The sequence below is a fragment of the Melanostigma gelatinosum genome (assembly GCF_949748355.1).
Source record: "Melanostigma gelatinosum genome assembly, chromosome: 19".
In the NCBI taxonomy this organism is placed as follows: domain Eukaryota; kingdom Metazoa; phylum Chordata; class Actinopteri; order Perciformes; family Zoarcidae; genus Melanostigma; species Melanostigma gelatinosum.
In genome coordinates this window covers 22,104,415-22,129,295 of record NC_136652.1, presented here as the reverse complement: position 1 = coordinate 22,129,295, position 24,881 = coordinate 22,104,415, and the positions used below count along the sequence as shown (strand labels likewise).

At 44.1% G+C, this 24,881-nt stretch overlaps 1 protein-coding gene across 2 annotated transcripts; it reads right to left on the bottom strand.

Moving 5' to 3' along the window:
- Window positions 1-287: 287 nt before the first annotated feature.
- vta1 (vesicle (multivesicular body) trafficking 1) lies at window positions 288-23,768 on the bottom strand. Of its 2 annotated transcripts, none has more exons than XM_079290475.1 (8): window positions 23,600-23,768; window positions 21,656-21,762; window positions 19,691-19,818; window positions 18,666-18,741; window positions 16,159-16,273; window positions 8,788-9,024; window positions 7,051-7,125; window positions 288-1,961 (listed from the first exon to the last, which is right to left on the bottom strand). In XM_079290475.1, the coding sequence occupies exons 1-8, from the start codon at window positions 23,688-23,690 to the stop codon at window positions 1,816-1,818; spliced, it is 975 nt and encodes a 324-aa protein (XP_079146601.1). In that variant the 5' UTR covers window positions 23,691-23,768; the 3' UTR covers window positions 288-1,815. The 2 variants fall into 2 exon arrangements, with proteins under 2 accessions (XP_079146601.1, XP_079146602.1); XM_079290476.1 differs by having other exon boundaries at window positions 21,656-21,750.
- Window positions 23,769-24,881: the final 1,113 nt, after the last annotated feature.

The following is a 24,881-nucleotide window of genomic DNA, read 5'->3' as shown; positions in this document are numbered from 1 at the left end:
CTCCTTTTTTCGGTTTGTGTTCACACTGCAACATTTAACAGCGGACTAAATATTGTAAACAAATGCCACGCGCGAGCAAACTGTTCTCTCATTGGTCCGATTCTTATGCGGCTATGAAGGCTTAAAAGGCTCTGTTGCTTCTTTTTTTTTTTTTTTTTTAAGGGGGGGGGGGGGGTGCGCGAACCCGGTCGGGATGTAGAAGGGGGTGCGCGGCCTAAAAAGTTTGGGAACCGCTGCTTTAGAACATCAAAGATATGAAGTCATGAACACAGACGAGACAGTGAAGCTTCATCTCAAGTACTTTATTCAAAGTGAGTCTGACAGATCTTTGTGAAAAGAGAAGTTCAGAAAAACTGAAACGTTAAATAATAATAAACTAGAAAAAAAGAAAAGAAAGATGGCCGCCGCGCTCAGAAATAATCCACACATACAGAGAAAGTATTAAACCGTATTTGAGGGCAAAAACAGCAGTTTTATTTTCTCTAACGTCTGAGCTGCAGAACTAAGACTCCGTTTGATCTCGTATAACAGAAAAACGTGTTCAGTTAAAATGGAATTCAAAAACATTCTGGATACGATTTACAGATAAGAGAAGACGTTAAAATGTGTTCCTGGGAGTCAGTTAGCTCGTCATGTAGCATGTCTGCTAACCACCTATCCATCCTGTTTCTACGGCGCCCCCGGTGGTCGAACGTATAATGACGGGAGCGCAGGAGGAAGTCAGGTGACGAAGTTTCACGAGTGAAACCAGAAGTCAACGTGAGTTATTTCTGGACCTCTCCTGAATGTAAATAAGTTATTTTTTGTTACAATCCACAATTTAGCTCTCACGTTCACAGCGTCGTCGGTCAACATCGGACAAGTTTTCTGGAGCAAAAACTTTTCGAGGCATAAAAAGTTGAAATACTCTCAACTCTTCAGCGTCAGATGCAGAGTCGCACCAAAGATCAGGCAGGAGGCGAACTTCACTACGTCACCACTGACTTCCTGTTGAGTAGATGCGGTGGTAACGGACAGACGGAAGGTTGTTATTCGCGTTTTTTATTACTACATTGAACTCATCATTTTTCTTTCTGCTCATTCAACAGAAGGAACTCGACGTCTGCGTGAATCTTTTTTTATTTCCCGATATTTACATTTGATCTCCGGCTTCACCGGATCGGCTGCTTGAAGCGGTCGTGATTACCTGCTGATGACTTTCAAAGTAAAAGCTCAGCAGTCTGAAGAAAAGATGGACGTCAGTTTCATATCTGTACAATCACAATTAGCTTAGCTTAGCATTTAAAGACTGGAAGCAGTGGGAAACAGCTAGCGTCTCTGACTCACGTGGAGTCTCATCTTTTGGAACTCGAAGACAAACTGATCGGAGAAAATAATGTATGCTAAGCTAAGCTAACTAGCCACCTGGCTAATTTACTGTTAATGGGTTTTGTTTTCATGTTTTGTTTTCATGCATTGCGTCAACATGTCCGCAGCAGCTTTTAACGTCAAACTTTTGATATTTGATCGTCCAGAAAGTAGCTGAAGCTAAAAGATGTTAATGTGTCGCGTGTGACAGTAGTGATGCATCTCAAATGTGCCAATAGACGTCAATAACGGAACTTTGATCTCCTGCGTTCTTAATAATTAAGAAGCAGTCAGTCACAGTGTCAGACACAGGCAGCCATTGTTGCTCACTGATTTCCATCATGTCCTCCCAGAGTGACTGTGTGTGTGTGTGTGTGTGTGTGTGTGCTCGATCAGCGACAGATAGAGCGGCGCTGCTGGGGAGAAAAGAGAGGGGGGGGGGGGGGGTCAGACCGGAGGACAACGGCTTCATTCTTTGCCGGTGGTGAGGAGCTTCAGGGCTTTCTGGAGGTTCTGGACGGCCGTGCCCACGTCCTCGTACTGCAGGGCGCTGCCCGCGTACTTACAGTACTTCTGGGCCTTGGTGAAGTCCTCCGCAGTGAGATGAACACCGCCTGGAGGGAGGGAGGAGGAAGTGAGATGAGAGTCAGATATTTCATGCACAACAACGAGGAAGCGATCATCTCTTCTTTACTGTCAACAGCTGCAACAAAGACAGAAATAAACCGTGAAACTGTAACAGAGGAACTTTCTTTGAGTAAAACACTGGAATCACTGAAGAGCTTCTGCTAAACACCTCAGAGGGAATATAATAAGGAAACCAAAGAAAAGCTAAAGCTCCTTCTAAGTTCATGTGTTCATCATTAGTTGCTTTTAATCAAATGTTTAGTTTGTAAAATGTCAGAAAAGAACCAAAAAATGTTGATTAAAAGAGTTCAAGGTGACGTGTTAAATCAGTTTAAAATGAATCAAAGCAGCAAATCTTCACTTTTGAGAACCTGGAAACATGAATGAACTGATATTTGTATCAGTTTATAAGTAATCAAGCATCCAAATGTTCACTCATCTTCTCAGGGCTTTTAAAGATGCCAACAAACAAACAAACATCATCCTGGCTTGTGTAACCGGACAGCTACTCTCAGTGTTACATATTTAAACGTGACGAGGCCGAGAGCATTCCTTTGAAAAGCGTCCCGTTAAAAACACTTGGAGGTGACCTGCGTCTCCACCGGCACATAACCACCTGTCAGCACAGAGGGGATTGTGGGTAATATATGACAGAGCGGTACCTGCTGGGAAGGGTTTTTAAAGAAGGACTGGTCTGTAATCTGCCAGTCCATACAGAGTGTGTGTGTGTGTGTCGTCCCTTTGATGGCCTCTCATTACTGTAGCATTTAATAAAGACATCGTGACCTCTGACCCTCTGAGATGGACCGCTCCCTCTGACCTCATCTCTGTGAACAGATACAGACCTCAAGCTTCAGACATGTTCATCTAAAACTCATAAAAACACAATTTAATAACCTCTCCTCTCTTTATTAAACCGATCTAAGTAGTTTAGTCCGCTGAACCTAACTAAGTAGTTTAGTCCGCTGAACCTAACTAAGTAGTTTAGTCCGCTGAACCTAACTAAGTAGTTTAGTCCTCTGAACATAACTAAGTAGTTTAGTCCTCTGAACCTAACTAAGTAGTTTAGTCCTCTGAACCTAACTTGGTAGTTTAGTCGTCTGAACCTAACTAAGTAGTTTAGTCCTCTGAACCTAACTAAGTAGTTTAGTCCTCTGAACCTAACTAAGTAGTTTAGTCCTCTGAACCTAACTTGGTAGTTTAGTCGTCTGAACCTAACTAGGTAGTTTAGTCGTCTAAACCGAACTAGGTAGTTTAGTCGTCTAAACCGAACTAAGTAGTTTAGTCGTCTAAACCTAACTACGTAGTTTAGTCGTCTAAACCTAACTACGTAGTTTAGTCGTCTAAACCTAACTAAGTAGTTTAGTCGTCTAAACCTAACTAAGTAGTTTAGTCGTCTAAACCTAACTACGTAGTTTAGTCGTCTAAACCTAACTAAGTAGTTTAGTAGACTAAACCTAACTAAGTAGTTTAGTCGTCTGAACCTAACTTGGTAGTTTAGTCGTCTGAACCTAACTTGGTAGTTTAGTCGTCTAAACCTAACTAAGTAGTTTAGTCCTCTGAACCTAACTAAGTAGTTTAGTCCTCTGAACCTAACTAAGTAGTTTAGTCCTCTGAACCTAACTAAGTAGTTTAGTCGTCTGAACCTAACTAAGTAGTTTAGTCGTCTGAACCTAACTTGGTAGTTTAGTAGTCTAAACCTAACTAGGTAGTTTAGTCCTCTAAACCTAACTAAGTAGTTTAGTCGTCTGAACCTAACTAAGTAGTTTAGTAGACTAAACCTAACTAAGTAGTTTAGTAGACTAAACCTAACTAAGTAGTTTAGTAGACTAAACCTAACTTGGTAGTGTCCTATGAAGACTGAAGTTGATTAAAAATAGACCGTATTATATAAATAGGGGAAAATTGACACGTCTTCTGAACTCTTGTAGGAAAACACACGAAAAATAAGAAGTAACGTTTGATAAGATATTCAAACCCATAGAGGGTTAGTTAAAGTAAATATATTGTGTGTAGTGATGTAAAATGAAACTCACCTTTCTCAACTTAAAGTAACTACAGGAGTGGCGTTACTTAAGTAAGTCACATTGACAGGAACAGGTCTACTTACTTCTTAAATATAACTACAAACAAACATGTGACAATGATAATTACCTGAGTAAGTGTTTCAAAATATTGATTTCTATAAAGTACAGTATCTGATAAAACTCTACTTTCACTGTCAAAGAACAGCAGTCAATAAATAAATGAAATCCACAGCCTCTACACTCTGAACATATTCTCCTTTCTCTCTTTCATTTTGTAACTTGTGAATCTCTCTTCTCTCCTTTAACCCTTTTCCTCCACCTCACCTCACCTCCACGCGCTCCAGATCCAACCCGTGAACTCTCTGCTGCATCACTCAGAGCCGTGAAGTGTCCGACAGCACAGAGCGATATTCGCTGTGGACGAACGCAGAGCCTCTGTGTCTGAGGGAGCGTTTCTACCTCCAACAGTCAACCTGGAGAGTATTATTCGTGTTTTAATAAGCTTCTCTAAACTGTGCCGCTACAAACCCAACACGCCGGATCTTAAAGATGTTTTCAGAGACTCTGGATGATCACAGACGGTTTTAGTCAGAACTACTTTCTATGGACCAAACCTTCTCAATCCAAACTGTTCAGAGGAGGTTCAGCTGCAGCTAAACCAACCATCTGCATGGTTCTATAGAACCAGCTAAAACACAAAACGAGCGGTCCTTTAAAGTGACTCTGATCAGAGCTGGTGCTTCACAACATCTTCAGATTTTTCAAAAACATTCTCACTTTCTAAAAACGTCCCAATTTCCCCCCAAAAAAACGTGCTCATATTTGAGATAAGCTGCAGAAATATGTCTCTGCTGGTGTCAAACCTCAAGAGTTGTGACCAAGAGAAGTCCAGTGTTCCTTCAGGAGACCGTCTGTTCCTCATGGAACCAGAAGTCCACGTGGATGTGTTGGTCACCTTAGTTCTGCACTTCTCTAGTTATTCTAACACAACCCACAGTCTGTTCCTAAACATGACAAACTAGTTTTCTGTAGAAGTTTATTTTGAAAAGACTGGAAATAGACACGTGTTGCTGGACTTTAGTAGAAAAACGCACAAAAAACGAGCAGTAACTTTTTTTACGACGTTAAAAAGTCGACGTTCCTTCGGAGCAGCAGAGGAGATAAATGTAAAGATCTCCCCTCACAGGGTTAATGTGTAGCACATGAAACAACAATGACACCGAATGATTCCTCTGCTTCCACGTGGACCTGCTGGGGCCCCGTTGAGGAGCAGAGCAGAGCACCAGAGAAGGACTCTCCTGGCTTAGTAACACTCATAAAACAGCCTTCAAAAGGTCCCGGAGAAGAGAAAAAAGATTGAATAATGTTGCACCATGTGGCCGTAATCCCTCGGCTCATTCTCTGCTCCTCCAAGAAGAAGAAAATATGCTGACTGGGTCCTCCCAATGATGGGAAGAGGAGGAGGAAGAGGAGGTGAAATAGTGGAAAATAAGTGAGGAGAGAGACGGCCAGAGACCACAGCGCTTCAGAGAGGACGTTAACGAAGACCACATCATCAATAATTAAGTTTACATCAGCTTCAGACTGAAGAGGGAACGTATTCAAGAACTACAGCTGCTGTCATTCTGATGATCCACTCGTTAGATCTACTCATCCATTCCTCTGATCAGTAGATCTGTTCAGTTTACCAGATACCAGAAACAGTGCTGAACAACGCTGATTAGACTTTCTGGTTCTAACGGTTGTGGTTCTGATGGTTGTGGTTCTAACGGTTGTGGTTTTAACAGTTCTAACAGTTGTGGTTCTAACGGTTGTGGTTGTGATGGTTGTGGTTCTAACGGTTGTGGTTGTGATGGTTGTGGTTGTGATGATTGTGGTTGTGATGGTTGTGGTTCTAATGGTTGTGGTTCTAACAGTTCTAACAGTTGTGGTTGTGATGGTTGTGGTTCTAATGGCTGTGGTTCTAACGGCTGTGGTTCTAATGGTTCTAACGGAGCTCTTCAGCGTTTAGGTTCAGAACTGTGGTTCTGTGGCTGCAGCAGGGAGCTCGATGGAAAACTGAACATGAACTCATGTACTCATGAACATGTACTCATGAACATGTACTCATGAACATGTACTCATGAACATGTACTCATGAACTCATGTACTCATGAACTCATGTACTCATGAACATGTACTCCATGTATCTGGAGAGGACGATCTGTAGTCATCAGGCAAAAAGAACACGTTGTTGTAAAATACACAAATGAAACGTCTATCGTCTCCATCGATCCAGAGGTGGTAGATGTGATGAGGCCGCCTGCTCCTCTGATAAAGGTCTTAAAGGTCTCCAGAGAGAGACCCCTGCTGACCGAGTGGACCATCACCTTTCATGCCTCACATATCCACATGTTCTCTGGGTCATTAGCTGGTCCACCTCCAGGCTGCTTGATGTGTTTTAAATGGAGCTCTTCACTTATCTGCATGAACGGAGAATCAATGTGTTTCTCAAATCGTCTCTTTCATTTGAAAGTCTACGAGCGACCGGGTCTGGACCCACCGTGCGGGGAGAGCAGCAGGCTTAGTCTCTACCTAAAGCTCGGTTTAAGAAGTTACACACACTCCTGCTCAATGAACTGCATTTAAAAGCCAATGCAGAGGTGCCCTCTTGGTCTTTGTGTCGAGTGGAAGTCTGTGTTTCTACGTGCTGCTGCTCTGTGTACTCGGTGTCCGTGTACTCGGTGTACTCGGTGTACTACTACAGTAGATGTGCTGCTGTGGAGGTGAAAGAATCAACACGAGTTTACGGGATGCTTATTATCTGTTTCGGTGGATTCATCTTTGTATTCTGCATCTAAACGGCTCCGCTTGCTTTTACACACTCGTGACACAACACGAGGTCTAACACGCAAACACATCAAACAATCACACGTATGTAGAGAGACAGACGTGTGGAGAGACGTGTCTGTTTCCTCTTCAGTGTAAACACGTCAGAATAACGGCTGGAAGTTTCATGACGGGAAGCAGTTCGGTGTGTGTGTGTGTGTGTGTGTGTGTGTGCTCTTACCCTGCTGCTGGGCGTTGAGCAGTGTGGGGTCCATCATGGGCACTGATCTGGGAACAGGCACTGGTTTAACTGCTTCTGTTGGTCAACAAAAACACTTCTGGTTACCTGTTCTAGTGAAGTATTGATTTAGTAATAAACTGGTATTCTCACACAGATGTTGCCTCTCAAGCTCTCGTGAGAGAGAAATCATCAAAGAGTGAGTCACACACACTTCAACGTGTTTTACAGAAGAGCGTAACAATGAAATAAATAAAAAGACATATCAAGACATGAATGAACATTGAATGCATTGTATGAGACCAGCTCAACACAAGTGTGATTACACGTTCAGTGGAAATAAAGATGGAACGAGAACTCCTGAATCTCTTAAAGCCAAACAAACAGGTTCAACGTCAGTCTGGGATGTTTGTGCTTCACACACATTTAAAATATGATGAACAAAGTTTGACCTGAAACCGTCTCAGACACACACTCACACACACACTCTAGTGATCAACAACCTCACTAGCAGCTACACACACTCTTCGTCTGTCAGTGTGTGTGTGTGTGTTTTCTGTTACGTAACCTTTTGTCTTTACATTCTGATTCTCCACAAAGGGAACACTTTATATATCTCAATATCTTTATGTCAACATCACAATTATAATAATTATAATAATAATAATAATCTGACCACAGATAAGATCTTCTTCTGCAAACATGGCCGTGTGTGTGTGTGTGTGCGTGTGTGCGTGTGCGTGTGTGTGCGTGTGCGTGTGTGTGTGTGTGTTATTGAACGCTGGGCTGTCACGTACTCACAGTTATCAGGGAAACGAGTGAGAAGATTCCAACACAGATGATAAGAGACTCTGGAAACAGCAGTCCAGTAACGAGGACACCTTTACACCACTGGGCTTATTATTATTACTGTTATTATCTGATAGTTATGAGAACAGTCCCACCCTTCTGCAGACTAACTCTGGACAACTTTACCGCTGGATGTGAATGAAAGGAGCAACTGTGATGACGTAGCTCAACGTATTCAGCGTTTCTGAACAAATACAACTTCTTCCTGAAGCTCAATCTATTAAACCAACAGTCAGGTTCAGGCAACTAAACCAACAGTCAGGTTCAGGCAACTAAACCAACAGTCAGGTTCAGGCAACTAAACCAACAGTCAGGTTCAGGCAACTAAACCAACAGTCAGGTTCAGGCAACTAAACCAACAGTCAGGTTCAGGCAACTAAACCAACAGTCAGGTTCAGGCAACTAAACCAACAGTCAGGTTCAGGCAACTAAACCAACAGTCAGGTTCAGGCAACTAAACCAACAGTCAGGTTCAGGCAACTAAACCAACAGTCAGGTTCAGGCAACTAAACCAACAGTCAGGTTCAGGCAACTAAACCAACAGTCAGGTTCAGGCAACTAAACCAACAGTCAGGTTCAGGCAACTAAACCAACAGTCAGGTTCAGGCAACTAAACCAACAGTCAGGTTCAGGCAACTAAACCAACAGTCAGGTTCAGGCAACTAAACCAACAGTCAGGTTCAGGCAACTAAACCAACAGTCAGGTTCAGGCAACTAAACCAACAGTCAGGTTCAGGCAACTAAACCAACAGTCAGGTTCAGGCAACTAAACCAACAGTCAGGTTCAGGCAACTAAACCAACAGTCAGGTTCAGGCAACTAAACCAACAGTCAGGTTCAGGTTTAAGTTGAGGACAATGACTCAGAGGACATTGTGAAGACAAACGGATACCTGTGGGTGGAGGCAGCTCGGCTGGAGTGTTGGCCGGTGCGTGGGCCCCCGGTGGGATGTGGATGTTATTGAAGTTGGTGGTGGGAGGACCAGAGGGCCCCGATCCTGGACCGGGATTAAAGCCGATGCCTGGTCCGGCACCCGGACCCAAACTCTGGTCCTGTTCCTCGAAGGACCCTGAAGAAGGCCCTCCACTGAAGGACGCCCCGTGGGAGAAACCTTCAGCTCCGTACTCATCTACCAGAGAGGAAGGAGGACAGCTTAGATTCTGTGTGTTTGTGACTCAGCGTACAGAACGGGTTCTCAACAAGACAAACAAGACTGTAGAAATCATGACAGTTCATTGGACACTCAGACGGACTATTTATTTGGTCAAAAGGGGTTCCAACAAAAACTGGTAGTTCAAGAAGACCTTTTCTGTGAAGTCCCGTGGTGCAGCCCGGTTGTTCCAGACCTCTTTAATCAGGTTCTGTGTTCAACGACCGCTGGTCTTCAGTCATTTAGAGCTTCGTAGGTGCATCAGAGTGGGACATCTGACACCATAGACACTTACCGTTAGCATAGATATTAAATTACTCTCTGTATTTTGTAAATAGAACTTAAGGTTTTTGTAGAAATGACATCTACCCCTTGAAGATCTTCAAGACCTGTTGTTCCTGGATGCTGTCTCCAGAGAAGCCTCCTACTATAGACCCTTTTCAAAACAGCATTACCACCATGAGACCGATGACAAGCGTCACAATACCGGATCAAAAGGGAATGAAGCCGCTTCGTCCTCTTTTTCCATTTACTACTTTTTAGTCTTTAAGTACCGAACGATCGCACCGATATCCCTGAGAACTGAACCTGCAACAGACTCTGACCCCCAACTCGTCAAAGACGTCTCTTTGGTCAAGCTGTGAAGCTGGTTCCCCTCTAGCATCAGGTGTGGACGCGTCAGCCTCAGCTTGGTACGTGAATAAGGTCTTATTCAATAAACGTCCAACGTAGGTTGTAGGTTGACTCGGTTAGCTTGAGGTAACGATCGTGGTTTGGGTTAAAATAAGTATTTTTGTTTGGTGAAAAAACATAGCTTTACCGACCAAAACTAATGCGCTTTAATTAACAAAATCAATCTGTATAGAACCCAAATAATCGTAAACCAGGGAATATAAAAGCTGCGTAAAAACCCACACAGGGCGGAGCGGCCAACCAAAACACGTCCTTTCATCAAAGAAGGAGTTCGTTCAACGTTGATTTATTTGTCAGGTGACTTGTGTTCTTCAGGAACAGCTCTTCTCTAGTTATTGTAACTCAAACCACGTCTCTTCCTGAACACAATAAGCTGTCATACAGTCGTATGAGGATACGTTGAAAATAACTACGTTTGATACGTAAAATAACTACGTTTGTTAGCTACGCAACGGTCGTTAGTTAAGTACGAAGTTATGTTACAAGACTAAAATAAGTACCGTTGACCTGGAGTCACTCTGGACATAAAGCGCTGTCTGAAGACTCGTCCGTCGCAGACTCTCCTTCTTTACAAGCTATAAAAACACATACAAAATACATAAAAACCATCTCTCAGATAAAACAGACCAATGGTGCTTGCGGATGTATTCATGTAACGGGTAACCTTCAGCTCTCTCAGAGGAAGCAGCACCTTAAAGAGACGAGGAGCTAAACCGTAGAGACGGAACGTTTCTGCTTTAAACCCATTCGGCCTCGCTCACTTCGACATCACACTCTGGAAACGAAGCGACGGGAATCCCACATGAAGAGTTCAGGGAGGGAAACGATTAGCATTCACGAGAATGAGATTAAACGTACGACCAGAGCGAGTGTCAATCACATTCAGAGATATGAAATCACGAGTGGGTTTTACACCAAGCAGAGACAGCAGGACTGATGAGGACCGGATTATCATCTCAACCTTCTTTTATCGGCATGCTGTCCTCCATATTTAGGTAGAATCGCTCCAGAGCACGAAGCATAGATGCTCTTTAAGAGGAAGAAGAGGAGCGTCCTGCGGTGGTGTCCTCCCTGAACATGATCCTCTCTCTGCAGCCACACCTCGTCTCCTGACAGCCAGAGAGACTTTGACGGATTACAAAGCCCGGGCTGGTTCTGCATCTCTGTATCTGACACCACGTTCAGCTCCGGCCGACGTTACCGCTCTACGGCAGGACGCCGGCCGGGCATCGGGAGGAGATCGGACACTCTGGAGCATTCAGTGTGTCATTAAACTGTTGGACTGTGTCCATTGGACTCCTGTAGGAACAGCCACTCAGCTGCTGAATGAAACACCATTTAGAGGTCCTTACTGTGCACCAGAGCCTCATCTGAGAGTCTGGTGACACGAGGGATAAACAGACTCTGTGTCCGCCGGCTTCCTGCCGTCCTGAAGAAGACACCCTTGTTTACAGCGACATGATTCACAGCTCCGCTGGGACAATTAGCGGCCGGAGGTCGAGCCAAAGGCCACTTGTGATCATGTTCTCTGAGCTGTGCACAGTTTGTGTTCCTCCGGTCTGTCTGGGAGACGCCCGGCGGCCATGCGGAGGCCGAGGCCCACCGTCAGTCACGTTAGTGGGCACAGAGCACCGGCGAAGCAGGGCGGCGTCATCCAGAGGACGATAGGCTGTAGCTAGCACGAGTAAAATGTGGAAATATATATATGCACAGATATAAGGTAATTAATCAATTTATTTAAATAAATATATATATGTTTATATGTCTATAAATATAATCAAATATTTCATATTTCTTTTAAGATGCACATTGTTTAAATCCAGCCCTTATTTTACTTAATATGAGAGACGAACATTTATTTATTATTAAAATTCATCCAGTTAAATTTGAACACTGACAATAAATATAGTTCAGATATTGTTCAACTGAATTTTCTTTGTTCTTTAGTCAGCAGCTGACGACATGCAGACGTTAATACAGCTGTTGGCTAACACTCTCTGTGATGTGTTAATATTATATAAGGAGGCTTGTTTTGCCTCTTCCTGCACTGAGATATGACTCATCTCTGTTATGTTTGTTCATTTAAATTGTTCAAAATAAATAAACTAATGAACTGTACTTGAGGCTTTCGTCAGCTGGTGCTCTGCGGCGTGTTAAGATTTTATTTGACATGCAGATTTTATGGTTCCTGTGAAGCAGACTACAGAACCCGGACCACAGAACCCGGACCAAAGAACCCCCACATGCTGCAGGCCGAGGTGTAGATATAGATATTGTGTAATAACGAAGCCGCTCTCTGATGCTGGTTTGAATAAATGAAGCAGAACTCTGGAGGTGCCGTCTCTCCACAGGTCAACAGTCACACACACACACACACACACACACACACACACACACACACACACACACACACACACACACACACACACACACACACACACACACACACACACACACACACACACACACACACACACAGCATTGTCTCACAGCTGCTCTGCTCTGACTTTCCATTGGCTGGGAGGGGGAGGGGGGGCGGAGGGAGAGGGGGGGGGATTGGATGGAGGGCGGAGAGAGAAAACAACTTCCAACCCTGAGGAGTCAAAATATAAAGAAAGTGTTCTGGGACCCAGTCGTTGCTTTTTGAAAGGAATGTGAAACGTTGCCAACAGTGCAGTCAGATCCAGTGAGATCTGACTGCACTGTATAGATATATCTATAGAAGTATTATTTGAGGTGTTTATACATCTGTATAGAAAGTATTGTTGAGGTGTTACTCCTCTCTGGTCTGCTCCTCTCTCAGGAGGAGAGTGCTGTGCAGCAGCGCTTACAGCGGTCCACATCTGGACTCACTGTGAGACTGGAGGAGCAGAGATTGCGTCACACTCCCCTGGAGGAGAAGGAATGCATGTTGACATGAACACCTATGAGCTGACTGACGTCTACGTCCCTGTGGAGGAGACCCTGAACGCACCGCTCATCGTCACTGAGATCATGAACTCATCGCTGGAATAAAGGCCACGCCCACCGGCTGTGTGAGAGACCCAAACATCGACATGACATCATCACCTAGAGGAGCCCTCAGATGCATGTACAGCAAACACGAGCGAGAGCACACGCACACACACACACACACACACACACACACTTTGTTCTTCTCCTCTAATGTCTCTCACACTTTCACACCTTCTCTTCTCCCCTCCTCCTTTTCCTCTCCCCCTTTTTATCCCAAGATGCATTGTGTTCTCTGTGTCAGTGATGACATCATGACAGCGTATTGTTTGTTGCTTCGACCTTAATGAACTCTTGTTGTTGTTGATGCAATAATCAACATGATTCTGGAGCTAAAAGTTTCATTTTGTGGTCAAACTGTTAATGTTTCCTGCTTTAGGGCGGGGCTACACAGTGATTGACAGGTCTCTACCAGAGACGTATAGGGCGTCTCTATGTCACTCCTCCTCAGTCCATGTATGGTCACTTCCTCCTCACTGGTTGCAAATAAACAACAAGATGGTGACGGCCAACATGCTGAACTGGAGCCTTCAAAACATCAACAACCAACAAGAGACTAAAATACAGTCTATAACAGCATATTTTATAATAGTTAACATATATCTCTACTCTGTAAAGATTTTGCTTATAAACAGTGGAACGTAGTAAAAAATAACAATATACACTAGAATTGATCCATGATGAGCAGGAATATGAGAAAAACATGTAGGATCATCAAAAATAAGTGACTAACACTCTTTACAGTGCGTCCTTGAATGATGCATTAACGTGTGTTTATTCATAAAAGCAAAATAAAAGTCAACAGATTGAAAAGGTCAGACGCGAACATGTTGATGTGGACTTTGGCTTTAAACCGAGAGATCAACCTGAATCACCACCGCCAACAGACAAGTGCAGGTCAGCTTTGAGGACGGTCGGTAAATCTGAGCGCTGAAACAGAAAACAAGCATTCTGAGGAAATCTACTGCAAATCTCTGGTCTGCTGCTAAAACTAGTTTACTTTCCTGCTCTGTGTGCGTTTCCCACAGTTTACCTCTCAGAATGAAATGAACTTTAAAGGCTATTTTGTTGTGTAATGTATTCAGTCAATCTCCTCTGGATCAAGTGTGTTTTCCTGAGCTTTTCTTTCTCCTGAAAGGTTACGTTTTATGGTGGAAGAGAGTTGTATGAGGGGAGTGATTCAACGTGATAAAGGTCAGGGACTCAGAGTTGATCTGAGCTGGATATGAAGAGGAGGCGGAGAAAAAGTAGAATGAATATCTCTCACACACACACACACACACACACAACAGTTTGTATGATATCTTGCCATTTGCTAATTTTTTGTGCGTTTTCTTACGAAATCCAGCAACGCGTGTCAATTTCTGCTTGTTACGTGAATAGCCTTTTCAAAGTAAACCTCACAGGAAACTAAATTAGGTTAAGACAACTAAACGGCTTAGTTGGGCTGAGACGACTAAACGGCTTAGTTGGGTTGAGACGACTAAACGGCTTAGTTGGGTTGAGACGACTAAACGGCTTAGTTGGGTTGAGACGACTAAACGGCTTAGTTGGGTTGAGACAACTGAACGGCTTAGTTGGGTTGAGACAACTGAACGGCTTAGTTGGGTTGAGACGACTAAACGGCTTAGTTGGGCTGAGACAACTGAACGGCTTAGTTGGGCTGAGACAACTAAACGGCTTAGTTGGGTTGAGACAACTAAACGGCTTAGTTGGGCTGAGACAACTGAACGGCTTAGTTGGGCTGAGACAACTAAACGGCTTAGTTGGGTTGAGACAACTAAACGGCTTAGTTGGGCTGAGACAACTAAACGGCTTAGTTGGGTTGAGACAACTAAACGGCTTAGTTGGGTTGAGACAACTAAACGGCTTAGTTGGGTTGAGACGACTGAACGGCTTAGTTGGGTTGAGACGACTAAACGGCTTAGTTGGGTTGAGACAACTGAACGGCTTAGTTGGGCTGAGACAACTAAACGGCTTAGTTGGGCTGAGACGACTAAACGGCTTAGTTGGGTTGAGACAACTAAACGGCTTAGTTGGGTTGAGACAACTGAACGGCTTAGTTGGGCTGAGACAACTAAACGGCTTAGTTGGGCTGAGACGACTAAACGGCTTAGTTGGGCTGAGACAACTAAACGGCTTAGTTGGGTTGAGACAACTGAACGGCTTAGTTGGGCTGAGACAACTAAACGGCTTAGTTGGGCTGAGACGACTAAACGGCTTAGTTGGGCTGAGACAACTAAACGGCTTAGTTGGGTTGAGACAACTAAACGGCTTAGTTGGGTTGAGACAACTAAACGGCTTAGTTGGGTTGAGACGACTGAACGGCTTAGTTGGGTTGAGACGACTAAACGGCTTAGTTGGGTTGAGACAACTGAACGGCTTAGTTGGGTTGAGACAACTAAACGGCTTAGTTGGGTTGAGACGACTGAACGGCTTAGTTGGGTTGAGACGACTGAACGGCTTAGTTGGGTTGAGACGACTAAACGGCTTAGTTGGGTTGAGACAACTAAACGGCTTAGTTGGGTTGAGACGACTAAACGGCTTAGTTGGGTTGAGACGACTGAACGGCTTAGTTGGGTTGAGACGACTAAACGGCTTAGTTGGGTTGAGACAACTAAACGGCTTAGTTGGGTTGAGACAACTAAACGGCTTAGTTGGGTTGAGACAACTAAACGGCTTAGTTGGGCTGAGACAACTAAACGGCTTAGTTGGGTTGAGACGACTAAACGGCTTAGTTGGGTTGAGACGACTAAACGGCTTAGTTGGGTTGAGACAACTAAACGGCTTAGTTGGGTTGAGACAACTAAACGGCTTAGTTGGGTTGAGACAACTAAACGGCTTAGTTGGGTTGAGACAACTAAACGGCTTAGTTGGGTTGAGACAACTGAACGGCTTAGTTGGGTTGAGACAACTGAACGGCTTAGTTGGGTTGAGACAACTAAACGGCTTAGTTGGGTTGAGACAACTAAACGGCTTAGTTGGGTTGAGACAACTGAACGGCTTAGTTGGGTTGAGACAACTAAACGGCTTAGTTGGGTTGAGACAACTAAACTGCTTAGTTGGGTTTCGTAAAAGATCGTCTTCATGGTTTATCGTTCATCTATTTTTCGTAGGATTTGCTACAAATGCTGGATGAGACCAGCCTGCTAACGTGTTACTCAGACTGTGATCATTTCATTCTCTCACAAACGATTACACGTTGCTAACCTGCTCTCTGCACAGTTCTTATCTCCTGAAGTCTGTGGTTTCTACTGCAGGGCTTTTCCTGCACCAGTCCTCACAAAGCACACACACACACATCCCCCCCCCCCCCTAGGTAACAAAGGAAGTTGGCCTCATTGGTCTTTTAAAGGGGAGCACAGCCAATGTGTGTGCGTCCTCCAGAGACGTATCAGTGTGTCCCACCTGCTTCCTCGTCCTCGTCCATGCCGATGGGCCCGGCCTGAGGAGTCTCCCCGTTCTTCAGACAGTTGTGGATGTAGGTGGCCTTCCAGCGGGCGTACTTCCTGTGCTGGATGTTCTGGATGCAGAGAGACGTAGAAGAAGGTGTGTGTGGGGAGGTTATTAGTCGAGTTGTGAGGTAGACTTTGAGGCATGAGTGACTACGTCCGGCTCACAGAATAAAGGTGTTAACAAAGAGGGTATATGCAAAATACAATTAATAATAATTGTATTCACAGAAGTATAAAACATGCCACCTGCGTCACTTTTAAATAAAAAAAGAAAATACCACAATATTTGGAAAAAGCAACAAAAGATTCCCGACGATAACCGATTCATTTGAGTTCAGGACATCAGGCAGCAGATTAACGCCGACATGAAGCCGATAAGAATGAATGGAGAAACTCCTGCTGTGGACAGATAAGTGCCGTGTTGTTCAGCAGCAGAAACAATGGCGGCGCGCCACGGTTCTCATGAGGGAAGGTTGTGTTTGTTCAGCCTCGGTTTGAAGGTAAGAAATAAGAGTTTGTTTCTTAATCACTGAAACAACACGGAATGACGGGCATTTTACCGTCAACCATTCCAACGTTCCAGGAGAAACCTTTACGGCCAGAATTCACAGCCACAGTATGAATAATTCATTCATTCATTCATTCATACACACACACACAGTATGTTGCAAACAAGAGACATAGTAAAAAACTAGATCAAAACAAGTATTATAAATAAGTAAAAAATAGTAAAGAATATTAACTAAGTAAAAAATCCACAATAACTAAGATATTATATACACAGACAGTAATTTATACCATAAAAACAGGAAAATGTAATAATAATAATTGTTCTTTTGTTTTGGATTAGAGTTGAAAGTTTCATCATCTGTGAAATCTTCTACTTGGTGACAAACACTGGTTTTCCCCAAATAAACCTTGAGGGTCTGACACCAGCCAGACAACATCCTTAGAGTACATGTAGGACTGTAGGAGTCTAGAACGCTCCAGGTGAGGGTTCCAGGTGAGGGTTCCAGGTGAGGGTTCCAGGTGAGGGTTAGCTCGTTAGCCAGTGGTTGTTGGATCATCTCTTTCAGACTCATGCAGTTCACAGACATCTGGCCTTTGCTCAGAACATCCACAGCCTCCCGTCAAGAGCCGCCCATAAATACCTCTCGCCTGCAGCGTGACCGGGCGATATACTGCTCCAGATGGTCAACTGGGTTCTAAAGAGATCACGTTACCCAGAACTATACTTGCACATCTGGAGGAAAGGGTTCTTCAAGGGTTGTTGAGACCATGGGGGCTTAGAGGGAAGAACTGTGACTGAGAACCAGGACGGTCGTAGGTTGTGCTGCACCATGAGCCTCGGACCTTTTGGGTTCTAGATGGAACCCGTGGAATATAAAAGGGCTCTCAGTAGAACCCTCTGGGTGGGTTCTAGATGGAACCCGTGGAATATAAAAGGGCTCTCAGTAGAACCCTCTGGGTGGGTTCTAGATGGAACCCGTGGAATATAAAAGGGCTCTCAGTAGAACCCTCTGGGTGGGTTCTAGATGGAACCCGTGGAATATAAAAGGGCTCTCAGTAGAACCCTCTGGGTGGGTTCTAGATGGAACCCGTGGAATATAAAAGGGCTCTCAGTAGAACCCTCTGGGTGGGTTCTAGATGGAACCCGTGGAATATAAAAGGGTTCTCTGTTCAGTAACACACCTGATCACCGACTGAAAACCTCTTTTTCCTGCCTGAAACTCAATCACTCCGGTCTGTCCGTCTGCAGAGCACTCAGCACCGGCTACTCTGAGGACTCATTGTCCTGTGTGTGTGTGTGTGTGTGTGTGTGTGTGTGTTAGCAGCAGTTAACTGTACGGACGCAAGTGTCCTGTTGATGCTTTAATGGCTTCTGGGTGACGGACAGAAAGTAGAGAAAGACCTGCTGTGTCCCACATTCGTGTGTGTGTGTGTGTGTGTGTGTGTGTGTGTGTGTGTGTTACAACCTCCTAAAAAGCACACTACCTGCTGCTGTCACATATGTATTGATAGAACTTTGCATGGAGACTTACTGCTACTTCACTGGCTGTGAGTCGGTGTAAATCATTGAATGTTCATGTTCGTCGGGTTTTCTGTTCTATTGATTTATGCGTCAACTCAGCTTTTAAAGGTGCTGTTTAAATAGAGTTATGCTCGTTATTATTACATTAAACGGTCTTCCTTCGTGTAGCACACATCTAAAGGTGGCAGACGCTGACCTACGTTAAACCTTCTTCATCGGTTCACTTTAAATCTATTTGATGTTGACTAATGGTGGAAATGATGAGAAGTCCCTGAACGCCACATCAAGTCTGTTTTTCGGGTTAGTTTCAGTTGAAAGTCACAGATGCTCACTCGTTATCAGACACAGAGAAAAGGTGTGAACAAGATGAATGATGCGACCGATCGTCTGACTTCCTGCCTCATCCGGACTCCTCACAGTAATCTCACCTCCTCTGACAATTCACCGAACACCGACAGGACGTCCAGCAGCAGACTGGCCGAGTAGAACGACTTGATCATGTTCCTGCAGGAGCAAACGTATCAAACGATTAGTTCGGTGTTTCATTGAGACTCTCTACATTTCATGAAATGAAGAAGAAGTCTGAAACCTCATTGTTGACCTGTGGAATCTTAACTGGAGGTCCACTTACAGCTGGAAACTCTGTGTGACCCGAGTTCAACCAAACAACAAAGGATTAAACTGGATAAACCAAACACGAACATCAAATATATGAGCGGGAACGACCGTCATAGCAGCAGCTGCATGTGTGTCACCGGTTCAACAGGTTTGCATGAATATAGTCACGTCCTGGTTTAAAGCAGCCCCCCCCCCCCCCATCATTATATGAGCCCCAGATATTCCCTGAAAGAGCCCCACATGAGAAGAAGGTGAATGAAATGAGAGCATATATGACGGATGAGATAATCTGATGGATTTATTGATCAATACTAACATCATGATCGCCATCATCAGATGAATGAGCTCATTTCTGTGCCAATAAAACTGAACGCTGAATTAATTATAGAACATGAAAAGAGATTATTAACATCTTACAGCAAACACTGAGGCTGGGAAGCAATGAGACGAGTCAAGATGAGAGGAGAGGAGACAAGAAGAGGAAACAAGAAGAGGAGAGCAGAGGAGAGGAAACAAGAAGAGGAAACAAGAAGAGGAGAGGAAACAAGAAGAGGAGAGGAAACAAGAAGAGGAGAAGAAACAAGAAGAGGAAACAAGAAGAGGAGAGGAAACAAGAAGAGGAGAGGAAACAAGAAGAGGAGAAGAAACAAGAAGAGGAAACAAGAAGAGGAGAGCGGAGGAGAGGAAACAAGAAGAGGAGAGGAAACAAGAAGAGGAGAGGAAACAAGAAGAGGAGAGCGGAGGAGAGGAAACAAGAAGAGGAGAGGAAACAAGGAGGAGAAGAAACTAGGAGGACAGAAGAGGAAGAGAGGAAATGAGGAGATGGGTTCCTTACTTGTGGAACCGTCCCTGTCGGTCCTCGTTGTCGGCGTAGAGGAACATCTTTAAGGCGTAGTTCTCGATGTGGGCGTTACCCACCACCACCTGACTGATGGAGTCATTGTCTCCTAGCTCCTTCTTCATCTGGAACACAGATATAGATATATAACTATTCTCTCTATCTCTCTCTCTCTCTCAGCCACGTGGTCAACAATGAAACAACAATGCTCATGAGATGTGAGCGGACCCGTCATGGCGGACGGGTTTCCGTACATAGTTTACAGACTTGAAGCACAATCAGGATACTGCTGCTAAACCGTGAAGTGGTAAACTCATGTTTACAATGTTTACTGAGGGAATAAATCAAGAGAGAAGTAGAGTCATTTTCTATAGACTTCTATACAACCAGAGGAGTCGCCCCCTGGTGGACACCAGAGAGAATGCAGCTTGAACACGTGAAGCTTTGACTTCACTTAAAGAAGTTGACGTCTGGGTCATACGATGTATTTCTAATGTGAACTTCTCGATTTTTGTCTTTGCCGTCATCCATTTTCAGAGCTTGTTGTGGTTGAAAGAAGGTTCAGTGGTCCAGATGTTTGTCTGGTAACATTAGACCTATAACAGCTTCACATCCAGCAGCAGTCCACCACATGGAGAAGCCTGAACATTCATTCAGGACATGTCTTATTCGTTTTTTTGTCCCGATGGAGCCCAGGATATATGGATATATATTGATCTATATATATCGATCTATAGATCTATATATATATCGATCTATAGATCTATATCTCTCTCACACGGTACATGTTGGACTCATTAACTCGGTTTTCCAGTCATCCTCGCGGTGGAAAGTCTTGATTTTTCAGCCTGTGGGAAAACCTCCAGCAGCCCAGTCAGATGCTGCTAAATATAGAAGTTACAGTCGTTATTGTTGCTATTATTTGCCAAATGAATGTTGGTAACGATGCACTCTCTTCATCGTCTCTGCGGTTGATCTGCTGGTCTTCATTAAGCAGCCAGATGTTAATATGAGCAGACCGATGACGTCTGGCTGTCAGACACCTTCATACCTTTTCATTACTAAACACCTGTTCTGTTGCTCTTCTGTTTCCCTGTGACGAGGCTTTGTAGCGCTGAGCTCGTCTGTCCTCTCCTGTGATTGGTTGGTTTAACCTGTTCAAAACGGACCGGTCTCAATCTCTAGTTTCAAGTCTTCTTCAATACAGCATGATGTTCATTTAGTACATTATGGTCCATTTAGAGTCACACAGACCATAAAGCAGGGGATGCTTTAGGGCGGGGCTACTGTGATTGACAGGTCTCTACCAGAGACGTGTACGGCGTCTCTACGTCTCCTCCTCAGTCCATGTGTGGTCACTTCCTGTTCACTGGTTGATAAAAACAAGCTGGCGACGGCCGTGATCACTGGACTCGAGGCTTCAAAACATCCACAAAAGAATGGATGACGTCGTCCACTTCTTAAGTAGTTTGTTTATGACCAGAGACACGTGGACGCTCACGCCGAGGGCTGCACCTGATTCAAACACCAATACGCTCAAAATGATATCAGTTCATGAAAAAATATCAAAATCACTTTAAAGCCTGCAGATATAACAACAACATATCACAACATTAATAATCTGTAAGTGTAACATTCATAACACATTCGTGGGATTAAGTATTAACAGAAAGACACTTCAATTAACAGACACACACACACACACACACACACACACACACACACACACACGAGTCCTGTTGACGTCCTGAGTGTGTGACAGTAATGAAGGTCCCTGGAGCTCCTGTAAAAACCTGTGTGTGTGTGTGTGTGTGTGTGTGTGTGTGTGTGTGTGTGTGTCTTCATCCTCGTCCACTGCTTCCTTTAATTGGCTCTTAAAGTGAGTCCAGCATCGCTGTGGGACTCTCCATTAACCTTTCATGTCTAGATGTTGACGTTGAGACGCAGGAAGGTGAGACTCACCGTCTCCAGCTGGTCCATCAGCTTCACCAGGAACTTCCTGCACTCGGGTGTTTTACTGTCCAGCTTCATGCCGGCCTGCATGGCGTAGAGACGACCTGCAGGACGACCTGCAGGACAGGGGGGGGGGGGGGGGGGGGTCGTTAAACGTGGTTTGGAAGAAGGTCGACTACACAAACACACATTCAATAGTTTGGGACTGAAGCTTTCTGTGGACTCTTCAGGGGTTGAAGCAGCTGAAGTTGTCGTTACAGCTTCAGTCTGGTGCAGCGAACAAACGAGCGGCCACATGTTCTTCTGCCTCACGCTTCATGCGAGAGCCTCAACAGAACCACACACACACACACACACACGTGGAGGCAGTTCACCAGTAGATACACAGCGAGCCGGCGGCCGGTCAGCTGTGCATCCAGCAGACAGAGGCCTCCTTTGTGCTACGACAACTACCAGCTGCTCACTCTGCTCTCAGACACTGAGCTGCAGAGAGGACGAGGCCACAGCTGGAGCCCCCTGGTGGTCAGTGAAGGTACTGAGAGTCTGGTTCTTTACGTTCTCACTCAAGTGTGTTTTGTAAATAGTCAAAGGTAATAATAATAATAATGAAGTATAATAATGTGTTTAGAGCTCGTGTTAGAAGTTAAACATCATAATTAATCGAATATCTATTTTATAGCATCAGTGAAACAGTCTGGTGGAACCACAGACTCGCTAACCCAGGAAACTCTGCGTCATCTTGTCTGCTGAACGCCGGCTCTATGGTAATAGAGTCCGTTCTTATTTACAGAGAACGCTTCAGAATAAACCATAAAGCAACATAAGCCACCAGCTCTCACTGCGTGTTTCACTTCAAGCTCCAGGAAATGATTTGTGGAGGAAAGAAAGACGACTGTCTAATGAGGAAACATCTCCTGTTAAACTCTCACCTATCAGTGGATCTCAGCCCAAAGGTCCACAGAGCTGTGATCTACATCAAGCTCCTCAACGTGAGTTATGTGATGTAATAACAACAAGATAGAACTTCACAAGACCTGCTCTAACTCAGGGTTCTACTAGATCATGTTGACCTGCTTTAATGCTCAAAAACACAATTATATAGATATGAGTTCCGATGAGAACACACGGGGTGGAATCCATTCTTTAGAGGTGAGACTCATGATGTCTGAATGAACTCACCACCAGAAACCAGCAGAACCTGAACTCACCACCAGAAACCAGCAGAACCTCAACTCACCACCAGAAACCAGCAGAACCTCAACTCACCACCAGAAACCAGCAGAACCTCAACTCACCACCAGAAACCAGCAGAACCTCAACTCTACATGAGCCACCAGCAGAACCTCAACTCTACATGAGCCACCAGCAGAACCTCAACTCACCACCAGAAACCAGCAGAACCTCAACTCACCACCAGAAACCAGCAGAACCTCAACTCCACATGAGCCACCAGCAGAACCTCAACTCTACATGAGCCACCAGCAGAACCTCACATTTGTACTAAAGCAAAGTACTTGAGTACATGCTATGATGACAGACAGTAAACTGACAAGATGTATTCAGTAGAACCAGATGTGTGCTCATGCTAGCTGATAAAAGCAGAGATGTTTGAGTCCTCACAGGTAAATAAAACGTGACAACAAAGAGGGCTACGACGTCATGACGTCAGCCTGCTCGTAAACGTTGACCTGTCAAAGCTAACAGGACCAGACTGGTGGTTAGCGAACGTAACTGGTTTTAAACCAGCAGCTCAAACGGCTCGTTGATGGAATACAACCAGTGTGTAACCAGCGCATGTATAAAGTCCCAGTTTAAATGACAGTCAGCTGCTGAGCTAAGCTAACACACCCTCAGCTGTCGAGGCTCAGGTAAACAAAGCTGTGATGCTAACAGTAGCTTCAGCTAACGGTAGCTCTAGCTAACAGTAGCATTACCCAGCATACCAGAACTTACAGTAATACGCCACCACCGGGTCCCGCTTCTCGTGCTCCTGAGCGGTCCGCATGTGGTGCTGGATGGCTCTGAGCTGAGGCGGTAGAGCCATGATGTCTTCTTTAGAGAAAGATCCTCCGGGAGACACGGAAACACATCCGCGACACAAAAAAGTAGTGTTGTTAGCAAGGGTTGTCCAGCAGCTTCCCTACTTCCGCGTTGTATTAACCAATAGGAGCGGCCGCCGACGCGGGACAGGTGACGTCACCAGGTGGGGGCGCCCCCTTTTTATCCGGTAAAACAGGTTCAGGATGCTTATGCTATTATGTTGTTGATTATTATTATCATACAATATTCTCGTGACTTTTGAGATCTGTTCTTTCGTCAGGAGTATTGATGATGTTCAGCATTTCATAAGCTCCAAGTCTTTCGTCATATATTTATTTGTCATTTGCACAATTACAGAAAAGCAGTCGTTGGCCTTGCGATGCTCATTAAATACGCATTAAAATACAGAATCATGCATGTTCAAAATATATAATCTGAGACCTAAAAAATAGAGAAGTTAAAAAAGCGATATGATATAACGTAAGATATGAAATAAAATAATATATGTTTGTGGTAGAGTAATCGCAAAGTGAATGAACTGAATGTACTAAAAGTATCTGACACCAACACGGATATGTTAGAAAGAAAAGGGCAATAAAAAGATGTTGTTATTTTGTTCTCTGGCGATATAATCTGTTTTGTGGCTACATAAATTAGGCTACGCGTGCCTACATATTGTTCTGTTTATGAAGAATAGAATAATGCATGACAGTAATGAAAATAAGATGAAAATCATTGTTGGTTTAGTTTTTTTTTAGTTTTGCATAATCTAGTCTTTAGTCCATGGTTCTATTAATATAATTATTCACCATTTATTTGGTTTGTTTTATGAGCCTCTGTGTTTCATGTCTTAGTACTTGTGCAAGTAGAAATAGTACTTGAAAGTTTATGCATAAAAAAACAAAACATATTTGGTGAAATAATTGTATGTAATGTTTTAATTATGATTGCTTTTGGATTTGTAAAACCCTTTTCCCGTGTAAATGTTTCCACATAGCAAATGAAGTCAATCAAAAATGAAACAAAGACAATTGTCTGACATTTTGAATCAATCATCTGAAGACAGAACAGACAGAACGTCTCAGAATACGACAGCGTTGGTGCCTCTTCCTCTCTGATGGCTGCGCGGTGAAGGACTCAATGAGGACAGCTGATGAAATTAGTCCATTTTCACAACATCCACAAATGACGCTGA

Coding starts and splice junctions, on each gene's coding strand:
- vta1 (XM_079290475.1), bottom strand. CDS start 23,690: ATGGCTCTACCGCCTCAGCTCAGAGCCATCCAGCACCACATGCGGACC. Junction 21,763..23,599: donor CCCGGTGGTGGCGTATTACT/GTAAGTTCTGGT, acceptor CCTGTCCTGCAG/GTCGTCCTGCAGGTCGTCTC. Junction 1,962..7,050: donor GCTCAACGCCCAGCAGCAGG/GTAAGAGCACAC, acceptor CCCTCCCTCCAG/GCGGTGTTCATCTCACTGCG.